General features: G+C 43.4%; 1 protein-coding gene across 1 annotated transcript in view; it reads right to left on the reverse strand.

The window, feature by feature from the left end:
* Nucleotides 1-1,637: 1,637 nt before the first annotated feature.
* Nucleotides 1,638-12,732, reverse strand: part of LOC146046280 (hemocytin-like) — a 137,924-nt gene continuing 126,829 nt past the window's right edge. Inside the window, exons 24-26 of the mRNA XM_083165532.1 lie at nt 10,644-10,689; nt 5,897-6,005; nt 1,638-1,995 (exon numbers count right to left, since the gene is read on the reverse strand). Coding sequence (XP_083021658.1) covers nt 1,815-1,995; nt 5,897-6,005; nt 10,644-10,689 — 336 coding nt within the window. The 3' untranslated portion in view covers nt 1,638-1,814. The remainder of the gene's footprint in view (nt 1,996-5,896; nt 6,006-10,643; nt 10,690-12,732) is intronic.

Raw genomic sequence — 12,732 nt, forward strand, 5'->3', positions numbered from 1 at the left:
CTCCACGCCGACGTGGATAGTGGGGGTATGAAAAGGTCGTAGGACGCGTACCGCCGCCCCTCGCAGGCTCTCTGCGCTCGCCACGCTTCGGGTTGACGTTGATAGTGGGGGTGGTGCACTATGAAAAATGGCATTTGGGGGCATTTCACTACTTTAATACACATTTCAATGCATTCTGATGCATTTCAGTCCAAAATCGGGTGCCATCGCATCGCATGCCATCGTATGGCATCCGATGCGATCGCATACGATTTTTGAGCTAAAATGCTCAAAAATCGGTTAAACATCGTATCGCATCGTATGACATCGTATGCCACTACATATGGCATACGATGCCATTCGATGTTTTACCGATATTTGACTATTTTTGCTCAAAAATCGGAAAAACATCGTATCGCATCGTATGACATCGTATGCCACTACATATGGCATACGATGTTACGCGATGGCATACGATTTTTGAGCAAAAATAGTCAAAAATCGGTAAAACATCGCATCGCATCGTATGCCATCGTATGCCACATGCGATGCGATGCAATGCGATTTTTAGCATACGATGCAGGTCGTGGGAGCCGTGATACTCCACAAGTACCATATATATATATATATATATATACACACACACACACACACACACACAAATCAAACTATGATTCTAGTTTGGCAGCAGTGAGTTTTATTTGTTATTTGTTATTGTACTATATATGCAATTTAATTAACTGATTTGTGCTAATATAAAAGTATTTTCAAACTGAACATTGCAAATGATTTATTATATATTTCTACATAAAAAAAGTATTGAGATAATTAAGACAGAGTTTATTTTCCATCAACCTTTTATTTATTTCTGTTTATCTTTTTTGATTGTTTTTTCAGGTAACTTTACATACATTGGTTTTACTATCATATACAAGCGCCTCTGTTCTGCAGTATAAATCATCTACCTAACTAACCCATACTTCTTTGTCTGCTAGAAATGAATGTGGCATATTTGTAGGTGTTACATTTGACATATCAAATTAGTTACTAACATACCCATACATATTTGGATAGGTCTTCTTGAAAAAAAAAAAATACTATTATTTACTGTGTGTCTCTGTCTAAGCACACATACTGTAGGTTGAGGTGTCCTACAGATCATAAATGAACAATGTTTAGGCAGAAGCAGAAAAAAATGATTTATCTCATGTACTGATTAAGCTAGGCCTAAATCTAATTTATAGTGACTTATTGGAAGTTTATTTCAATTTTGATAGAACTGGGTGAGAGAAGAAAAGGAGAGTGAAAGGGAGAGAGAGAAAAGTTTTATTGTTCCTCAGTGAGAAAAAAAAAATAGCAATCTAGCAAATATGATACCTTTTAATGGCTAACAAAAATAAATGTTGTTAAAATGCAAGCTTCACGGTACCAAACTTTTTTCTTTTGACTAAAGGGAGAGAGAGAGAAAGGGGGAGTGAGAGTGAAACTAGGTGAAATTTAATAGAATGAGAGATTCTGAAAGTGAGAGATTTGGTAAGAAATCTCCAGGTTTTTTTAACGCTGCAATCTTTTACACTGCAAAACCAGTTAGATTTTGCAGTGTAAATGATTGCTGCTTTAAAAACAAAAACAAATTCTTCTTCTTACCAAATCTCTCACTTTCTGAATCTCTCATCCTATTAAATTGCACCCTAGGTACACAGTAGATTTCTCTTATTATACGCAATAGGTAGATGGGTATTCTTGACATTTTCAGGATATTGCAAAGCTAGTATATTATATATACAGCTTCAGAAACACATACAGTAGGTTTATTTATCGATAAGTTTGGTCATTTATACAGGGACAGAATCAAGACATTGCAGGTTGATACAGTCGCAGCTATCAATATATTCATATTCATACGGAACCTGGGTTCCATTATTACAATAAAGATTCACATTTTTTTTATGGGATTTCAACATTTCACAGCACATGCACTCTGTAGTCCCTGGATAGATTGTTGACGAACCGACACTAATGGGAAAAAAAAATTCAATCATTTAATAACCGCATTTTCTAACCTTAAAATTATATGTGTTATTCAATATATTTAAATGTTCCACTATACAATGTAAATGTATATTCACTTTTAAAGCCCATAAAATGAAGGCTTAGGGGGATATTCAATCCTCCGCCGCTATTCCCTTCATCGGAAATAGCGGTGGGAGCCTATACAATGCTGTCTTCCCCGACAGCAATGAAGAGGCTTTTCGGCAAAACAAGCCTGACTTTAGAAGCAGTCAGGCTTGTTTTGCCGAGAACGGCTGTGGATTGTCGAGCTCCTGGCCATGGCTCAATGATCCACGTCCGTATCTTGCAGCCACGCCCCCTTCTCACCGATCGGCAGGCGGGACATTGAATCTCGCCTGCCGATTTCAAGTCGAGCTGTCCGAGAATGGGACAGGGTCAGGGCTTTCGGGCCAGCCCGACAGTCATGACCCTAGATTAAATACCCCCCCAAAGGCTTGTACACACAAGAGTAGAAAAACAGCATTAGAATAAATAGTAGACAAACCCTTGGAAGATGTAGATACTGGAGACTCACAGACCCCAATTTTCAGAATTTGATCACCATTACAGCCTGTGCAAATGCCCACAGCATGACAATTATGCTTTGGCATATGAGGGTACTACGAACATTGTCACAGCTCCTGATCTATACATGTGCAGTGCTGATCCTTCAATTGCACATATCAATAACCATCAGATTAGTTTGTGTATCCCTAAATCAAGCCAATTGTCTTATAATATTAATATTTATCACACTTGGTGCACCAACACCATTGTGGCAAATAATTTGTTTAGTGGAAGCACAGACTGACTCAGGAAGTGGAAGGTGTGGGGTAGTGGTGGGGCCCTGATAGATGTGGGGTCAAATTATTTGCATCATTTGTCATGTCAAAACTTGTCTTGTTGGGGGTATAGAAGGAAGATACTGATAAAATAAATGGTGCTTCGGTTACATTTAGCTTTGGATAGGTTTGGTCTGCTCTGTAGTGATTAATATGGTAAGAAGGGTTGAGTATGATTTGCCGGCAGCCGGGATCCTGGCGGTCACAATCCTCACAGCGGTATCCCAGTTGCCACACTGCAGGTACGGTGGCTCGCACAGCAGTCTGGATTTTGGTATCGGGATTGTGACTGCCAGGACCCCGATTGCGTACTGGTAAGATTTATGATTAGACATAGCTATAGTATTAGATTGAGTTAGTAGATACTGTATATTTGCATTGACAATTGGGGCATTAGTTCAAGCTGTTAAAGACTTCATTATTTAACCAAGTGATCTTTTTTCTTTCCACAATAACTAAATGTAAAAATAGGGTTTTTAAAATAATAATTTTCCCAATCACGGCTTTGTTCATTCCAGTCCATATAGTACCATATAAAAGAATAAGACTTAATTATGCACATGGGGCACTTGCTCATGTTTTTTAGACAGCAATAAAATTGCACGATATGGCTCATGTGAAACGTGCTGTGTTTTCCTGAAATTCGCACATATACTGTATGTAATAGAGTGTGAATTTTTAGACAATGTCAGAAATCACTTACAGTTTCTAGCAATTTTTATTAATGGTAATGTGCGGGTTTTTTTGGATCAAGAATGTGCGAATTTTTAGTAGTGGGAGTATGTGGATTTTTGTTCTATATATATAAAAAAAATGGCGTGGGGTCCCCCCCCCAGCATAAATAGCACCAGGCTTATTAAGCTGGTCCTGGTTCCCCAAATACAGAGGCAAAAAAACAGTGGGGATTTCTCATGTTTAAGAAACCAGCACCGGGCTCTTGGACCGGTCATGGTTCCCAAAATATGGTGGACCAAAAGACTTGTGGTCCCCATATTTCGAAACCAGCACTCCAACAGCCAGCGGTGTCATGCCACAGTCAGGGAACACTTTTTATACAAGGTCTCCCGGCCGAACCATGTCTACCGTAGCTGGTAGGTCTGAGAAGGCCTAAGCTGTGCCCTGATTGGCTGTAGGCATCTTCTTGAAAATGTTTAGAATCAATCATGGCTAAGTGAAGTCCCTGTGATGGAGATCAGTGGGAATCTCTGTGTCTTGTATGGGAGCGGAGCCGCTCTGTTGAAGGAACGTGGATAGGATAAGTATGTTTGTATGTGTATCCGTGTGTATTAAAGTTAAACTTTTCTGTGTTTGTCTCTCGATTTTTTTTACATTGTTTTCACAGTAGATATTACAAGTGGGTCAATTAATGCCTTGCATGCTGGAAATTGTGGTTCTTCATGTCACCGCATACGGGGGAGGCCTTCTGGGATTTGCAGTTCTACTGTGAAAACCAATGCATTTTATAATTCTATTTTTTTTACACCACAAATATCAGTCCGCCACCGACAGCCCAGGGGTAGCGGGCTTCAGCACTGAACTGAAGCCTGGTTAGGACCCTGTATTGGGGGTTCCCACTCCCCCAGGTACCTCATCCAGGGTTGACCAGCCACGGTAGTCAGTGCTCGGCCAGGTGACCTTGCATAAAAAATGACCCCCAGCTGTGCCATAACCGCTAGCTGTTGGAGCCTGGTGCTGGTTCAAAAATATGGGGGACCCCCAGTCTTTTTGTCCCCTGTATTTTTAGAACCAGGTCTGGTCCAAGAGTCTGGTGTTGGTTTCTTAAATACAGAGGATCCCCACTTTTTTTACTCCCATATTTGGGGAACTAGAACCACCTCAATGAGCCCAGAGCTGGTTATCCTTAGGCGGACCCTATGCCATTTTTTATTTTATTTTAACTTTAACACATTGATCTGTGCATGGTTCTGTCAAACTCGCCAGACTGGAACTGGCCTATTTATTTCGTGATTCATGTTTAGGGTGTGATTTCACATTCCGCACCCTATTACATTTGCAATTTTTATGTTTTCTATGAGAAAACATCTGAATGCAATTTTGAATGTGCAATTTTTTCGACAGATAAAAAAGTGCAAATTTTACCGCAATTCGCACGTTACTATGGGCCTTATTTTGGTTCACTCTTAGAGGCAAAATCCTTCTTAGATGGACAAAACCATGTGCACTGCAGGTGGGGCAGATATAACATGTGCAGATAGAATTAGATTTGGGTGGGGTTTTTCTTCAAAGTGAGATATATATTGCAGTGTAGAAATAAAGCAGCCAGTATTTTCCCTGCACAGAAACAAAATACTTACCCAAATCTAATTCTCTCTGCACATGTTACATTTGCCCCCCTGCAGCGCACATGGTTTTACCCATCTAAGAAGGAATTTGCCTCTAAGAGTGAACCAAAATAAGGCCCTATATGTGTGATTTTCTGAAAAACTGCGATTTTAGCATACAAATTGCATTTTACTACATTTGGCCCCGTGCGTTTAGACAAGAGGTGAGTATTTTCTGAACTACAGATGAAGCGCCTCTCAGCCAGCGCCGGGGCTCGCCAGAATGCCCCCACTGGCGAGATGTCACTCCATCTGACTGGGACACGTGAGTGTCCCACACTCACGTGCGTCCCAGTTTCCGGGCGGCAGGGGAGGCGAACCCTGTCAGTCTCCTCTTCAGGGAGGGAGACTTATTAGGAGCTCCGTTGTAAGGAGACACGCGCGCATGACACGCCCTTCCGGCAGCTGGCGGTTGGTGATCCAACCACATGACCCCTGCTGGATGCAGTGCGCTCCATCTGTACCTTGGTCCCAAATATGGGAACCCTGGAGGTCTCCGCTTGGTGGATCATTTATTTCTACTTAGGAAATTAACTTCTAATTTTGACTTTTTCTTTCTAAAGTTTTGGACCTTTCTCATGATACTGTAAATGACAAATAATATCTACAAAGAATATCATTATACAAACTGCTTTCAGAAGTCAAACATTTACATAAATAGATACTAAAATAGTTACATACTTTGTTTCACTACTGCAGTATCCATCACAATATGGAACAGATGTAGTAGCTGTACAATCATCGCTCTTAAGGACAATTGTTTTGAATAAACGGCTGCAATTCTTGGGAGCTAGAAAGAAGATATAATCATTACCTTTATTAATAGAGGAACTAAATGACTTAAATTACTACAGTATATACTTTTTTTTATCAACCTCACAAACACTGTAATACAGTATGGTGTACATGCAAGAAAAAAAATCAGGGTGAGATTTAATAGGATGAGATATTCAGAAAGTGAGAGATTTGGTGAGAAATCTCCAGTTTTTTTAAAGTGGTAATCATATACACTTCAAAATCAAACTGGTTTTGCAGTGTAAATGATTGCCACTTTAAAAAAAACTGGAGATTTCTCACCAAATCTCTCACTTTCTGAATCTCTCATCCTATTAAATCTCACCCTCAGTTTCCTTAAAGGCAACTTTCCACATACTGGTAGCAGAAAGTTCTAACAACTGATAAAATGATGAATGTGATTGTTGAAGAACCATCAGTGATCAGTAATTAGCCAAACTCAAACGTTGTTGCAAAAAGTATTATCATCATCACCACTCACTGTTCAAGCTATTATATTCAAACAAATGTAATTTCCTTTAGGTCCAGTGAGACTGGCCTTCAACATAAGATGGTGGTGAAACAGCTGGAACAGCTTCTGAGGAAGATATGGGTTTGCCACATTGAAACGCTTTGAGCATATACAATGTCACCACCTATATCAGCAGTTCCAAACCAGCACCTATCTAAGGAGGACTCTTTTTACACATTGTTTCCATTTCACCACCAACTTTTGTGAGGACTTCTCAACAGACTAATCAACAGACAACAACAGATGGACCTTATTGAGTAATATCCATCTCCCGCTGGTGATTATACTGGAACATCCAATACTATATTCCCACCAATATGTGGGGTGTATGCTAATTACTGGCATTAATTCTTCAATCCAGAACTATAGATGGAGCGGCCTTGCCCAGCGCCCACCAGAACATCCCCTTTGGAGAGCACCGGCAGACAGGGACTCCATTAAACTGGGACGCTCGTGCGTCTCACGCGCACGCACGTCCCAGTCTCTCGGCGGCTGGTCAGCGGGTCCCTGCCCATCTCCGCTTCGGAGAGGGTTGGGGGGGCGGGTAGGGGCGCCAAATGGGGACCAACGGGGGGAGGAGGCAAATGGCGGTGGGGAGCTCCATGGCCACAGAGCGCAGGAGCGTCTTGTGCACGCGTGCCCACTGGCGGGAGCTGGTGGCTGGTGGGGGCTGGCAATAGTTTCGCCCGCCCCGGCAAGCAAGAGGCTGGCTACATCTGTACTTGTGAAGTACCCCTATATACCCACACAACTTCAGCTAAGTTGGGGCAGTTGAGAGTCCCCCCATCCTGAAGGGAATGTGTCTATGCAGCTGAGCACAGGAGGCGAAAATGGGGGCGTTTTTTTCTTTTTGTGTCCCTCTTCAAAGGATTAAAAATTTGGGAGGTACTGTATGTTAACATACGATATATACATAAAAAGAGCATCCAATTATTTAGCTGCACAGACCACATAAGCAGAAAGTTCTATCAGTCTGGAGATGTAAGATTTGAACAACATGCCCGTGCATCGCGTCAGGTGACACATGTGATTGGCGTGGGATCCATGCAATTTGTCGCTTTGATTTATCAGAATTGTATAATTCTTCACTACATCTCAAAGGTATATGGGCACCATAACATGACATTTACGGAACACTGAGCTTTGCATGAGCAAAGTTTTTCTTGTTGGTGCTTATATGACTCTTGTTTTATTTGCCTTTTCATGAACTTTAGCTTAATCTTAACAACTGTATCGCATCCAGCAACCAAAACCCAATTGGAAGGTGATGCTAAATTGTTAGTTCCAAAGGTGCATGCGCACAGTGCGATTCTGGCTTATGATATTGACTATATGGTCAAAATCATAAAAAAGTTAGCCAAAATCGCAGTGTTTTTACTGCTTGCGTGGCCCCACAAGGCCGGTATCACAAGTAAAAATAGACTGTGCAGGCTAGATAATAATAACTATGTCACATAGGAGGTCATTCTGGTTGACTCGCAAAGCAGACATTTTGTTGCTTTGCAAGCCAACTAAATGGCAATCGCATGAACGCCCGCCTCCTAGCTCAATGGCGAATGTCCCCGCAGTCATGCGAATGGATGATTTGCATAAACATCCATTCGCAGCCTTGTGTGAGGGACCGAAATCATTCGATGGTTGCCGACCATCCAATGATTTCTTTATTGTTCATAAATCTAAGTCACTCTCTGGTGTCTCAGTTTTACGACGCCCTGCTACACAGGGGCGGGCAGCTGACATGTGGCGATATCAGCTTCCCGCCCCCGGAAAGCAGGAAGCCACCCCGTTCACATGGGGAAGCTCAGTGTTGTGAACACAGTGTTTTCATGGATACACCCAGGAAATGCATGCCTCCTGCATGCTCCCCCCTACTGCGAGCGCCTCGGAGCCTATGCAAGTCTCTGAGGGCGCCCACACAAAAGGCATGCACATAAGCAAATATGGCTTTCACCATCGGTCCCAGTTGGAAATTCGCAACAGGGTGAATCAAAAAGAATGATATCCATACTGTATATTTGGCTATAGGCCAAATAGCACATAGTCAAGATCGCAAGTGCTTTTAGTAAAAATAGGCAGGGCCCCCACCAATTGTTACACAAAATATAGTAGTCAGATATTTTGCACACAACCCACTAGTCGGCACCTCACGGACAGCGCCATCAATTTGATTTGAACAAAAATTAGACACACTGCACCAGGATTACGTACACCGTTATACCCATTTTGCTTTGTCACGCCGTAATGCTCATTATATATTGACCACAACGTAATGCCCATTACATATTATGCCACACACCGTAATGCCATTATATATTATGCCACACACCGTAGTTCCCATTATATATTATGCCATGCCCTGTAATGCCAATTACATAGTTTGCCACATAACTGCTAAATTTTTGTTGCCAGAAGTTATTTTTGTTGCCAGAAGTTACATGCTTGTTGCCAGTGGTTACATGCTCATTGCCTGGGTGGGTTACATGCTTCTTCCCAGGGGTTTTATATTCATTGCTATGGGGGGGGATAAAATGCTCACTGCCAGGGAGAAATTCATGCTCGCAGCCATGTGGGAATACATGCTCATTGCCATGGGGGAATACGTGTTTGTTGCCAAGGGGAGTTGCATGCTTGCTACCATGGGGGGAATACATTCTCATTGCCAATGGGAGTTACTTGCTCATTGCCCAGGGGTGCATAATGTAGTGCATGCCAGCGCTCCCAGAATCTTCACTTACGAGAAGCACTGGGCGCTCCCCTCCCTGTCAGAGGCTTGAGGTAAAGGAGCACCTCTAGCATCTGTCTGCACTGTCTACGCTGCAGCAAATACTGTACTTTTACACTTTCGATATGTTGTTAAAATGCTGCCATTGGAGAGTTGTCTGAAGGACCTGGACAGGAGCTGGATCTCTGCGCATTGATCCTGTGGGACTGGCTGGAGATTGGGGACTAGGCTAATAACTGCTACATTTGAGCAGTTGAATTTTCCATCCCACACCTCCTGAATATACACTTCTGGGTAGCGCTGGCCTGGGCACTTCCCCTCCTCAGACGCTAGAGGTGCTGTGTGTGAGCGGCGGGTGGCGGCAGCAGGTGACCGCTATGAAATGGCTCCGATGAGCAGCATCAGCAGCCAGAGAATCAGTGGCCTGGCAGAGCGGCCTGGGCCCAGGTAACATGGGACACTTGTCCTACAGTATGTTACCCCCTGATGGCGGCCCCGCCTCAGGTTACAACATGTCTCCTGTGTTGCTTCACACTTGGAATTCTTTGTTTTGCTCAATCAGTCTCTCTCTTGAATGGTCTCTCAGCATTCAAACCATTACATGTTTTCTTAAGCTGGGTACATACTGTGGAGGTCATTCTGATTGATGCCATGGCAAATTCACAATGGTGAGCGATGGTGATTGCCCACTCATGCGCATGTGCCTGCAACCTGTACGTACGGACACGGCGACTTGCATAGTTGCCAGCCCGTTCGAAGGAGCAGTGTAGATGGGAGGTGTTGGGCGGCAGGCATGGGTCGTGCCCATGGGATCGCCCAGCATTTCTTGGGCATTCCCTTGAAAATGCTGGGTGTTCCCATGGTAATTGGACGTGACGCTGGTGCCGGGGGAGGGCAGCTGATGTCACCAGATGCCCATACAAGGGTGCCACAAATCTGAGTCACCGAAAAGATATGCACGCTACCTGCCAACGGTCAAGTGACACCCACAAATGCCGACTTTCTGTCAATCAACTTGCAAATGGTTTGCAATTTAAAAAAAATAAATCAGGATTTTATTGCTGGATGGCGTTGCGCTTGCAGGCTATGATCTTTATGCATGCACGGTTAGTCAATAGTACTGTAAGCCGACCTGCTAAATTGCAGCCCAGCAATCAGGATGCAATATATTATTTGCCTGGAATGATATCTTAGCGATACTGTTCGCCAACTATACCAACCACTATAATGCATTCTATATAAACTGTTCCAATCTCCGCTCTGAGCCACACCCTCTCGTCTTGTTTTTGCTGTGTCCTTTTCCAATTATATGGTAAGCCAACTAATGAGTAAGGCTTTCCCTAATTTATATCTACAGTACGTTGTGTAGACTATGGGGATATTTTAAAGGGACTACTTACCTTTGCATGTTAGACAACAGCCACTTTCAGTCATTTCAATAGTACCCTGTTTGAGAAATAGAAAAAGTGTGAGATCCTTCCGCAAAGCTTCAAACGGGCACTGAAAACTCACCTATTCATCAAAGCGTACCCTTCCACTGCATAAACCAGCTGATTCTCCGACCCCTTGCCTGTTTACATCCTGCTATCTAACCACCACCCCCTCGCTTGCACCTCTTGTAATCTGTCTGTCTCCCCTTCCTACTAGATTGTAAGCTCCTCCGAGTAGGGCCCTCTTCCCTTCTGTTGTCAAAGCCCACTTCTCTTCACATTTCACTCACAGCTCTCCTTTACTCCAACACTCAGTGACCATCTTCATACTCATCTCCATCATTGGCCTCAAGCCTCTAGTTGTATGTTGATTGGGTCCTCACTACTTACATTTAAGCTGTAATGTGTATTGAACTGTGGTGCTCTTTATTTGTACTGTATTTTTGTTATTTATTCAATGTTATGCCAAGTTTTGTCTCCCTGTATTGTTCCTTTGTACGGCGCTGCGAAACACTTGTGGCGCCTTATAAATAAAATTATAATAATAATAATAATCCTATTTACCTTTTATAATAATAACAACAGTATCTTCTGCAATTCCACATTGAAGCTAACAGTGATTAATCAACTTTACTTTGACTATATGTGCTAAAAATATTCAAGAATATATGGACATAGGTTAATTTGCACAGGTATACATCTGTATTTTTGTTTTTCATATTGAAAAGAAGCAACTGGATCCAGCAGCAACAGAGGGGATATTTACTAAGATGGGTGTTCTATTTCACATGTGATGTTGCTCTGGGCAACCAATCAGAATCTACTTCTTATATATTTAGCACCTTCCAGAAGATAATAGAATCAGATTGGTTGCCCATAGCAACATCCCATCTGAAATAGAACTCCCATCTCCCAGTAAATTTCCCTCTAGGACCCAGGTCACTTGGAATATGCTCTGCTGCCGCTGACTCCTTTGGACTCGGCAAGTATGTGCTGCTCTGTGGGCGACAGCTGTGGGTGCTGAATTAGGGGGCAGTGCTACACCTAGGAGGAGTCTCATTTCCAATGGTGCTGAAAAAGAGGCAGCTCTTGCTCCCAGTAAATGAATATCTGGAGTTTGTAGTTGACATTGTCATGTGCGCACTGGTATGTCAGCTTCACATGCTTGTTCTCCTGTCAATCTCTGCTGTCCATTGTCACACATTGCCTCTTCTAATCACCCACTGTCTCTTCCAGTAATCCATTGCTTCTTCCACTTCTCCACCACCTCACATTGCCTCCCTCTGCCACCCAATGCATCCCATGGCCATCTCCTGCCTCTCTGTCACCCAGTGACTCCTATTATCCCCCACTGCCAGTAACCATATCCACCTGTCACCTATTATCTCCCTGTTACCCACTGCCCCTCCTCCTCTATGCCTCTTCTAATCACCCACTGCCTCCCCCTGACATCACTTACTTTCTTCCACATCACCAATTCCCTGACATTCACAACTGCCTTCACCTGTCACAACTATTCTGGCATCATCCATTGCCTCTTCCCATTACACACTGCTTCACCCTCTACTTCTCCCCCTACAGTACATCTCTCTCTCCCCATCACACTCTCTCTCCTGTCACCTTCTGCCTCTCTAAGGCATTCTCCTCTCCTCATAACCCACTGCTTCTCTGTTGCTTATTGCGGTACTTTTAGTTTCACAGCGGCAGCGCAAGGACGCTCCATCTAGGAATATTGGCATCTTGCCAGACTGCCTTAAGCTACGCTATCAGCATAGTGCGCAGCATGTGCCGCTCTAGCTAGGAATCTTGGCAGCTCGCCATGGCCATGCCCAAAGGGTCACGGAATACACGCTGTGCGCATGCAGAGGGGACTCCCACCTGCCCCCCCCCCCACCGCGGGATGCGGGAGTGTACCAAAAAAATGGGACTGTCCTTTGAAAATCAGGACAGTTGGGACGTATGCTCCTGGGGTGTTCTTAGCATCCTCGTAGATACTGGGCTTAACCAGAGACTTTTGCCTGCAATGCTGGTTTCTTTTTCATCTACAGGTTGTGGCAGG

The sequence above is a fragment of the Crinia signifera genome, chromosome 11 (genome assembly GCF_055691185.1).
Source record: "Crinia signifera chromosome 11, ASM5569118v1, whole genome shotgun sequence".
NCBI classification, from domain to species: Eukaryota; Metazoa; Chordata; class Amphibia; order Anura; family Myobatrachidae; genus Crinia; species Crinia signifera.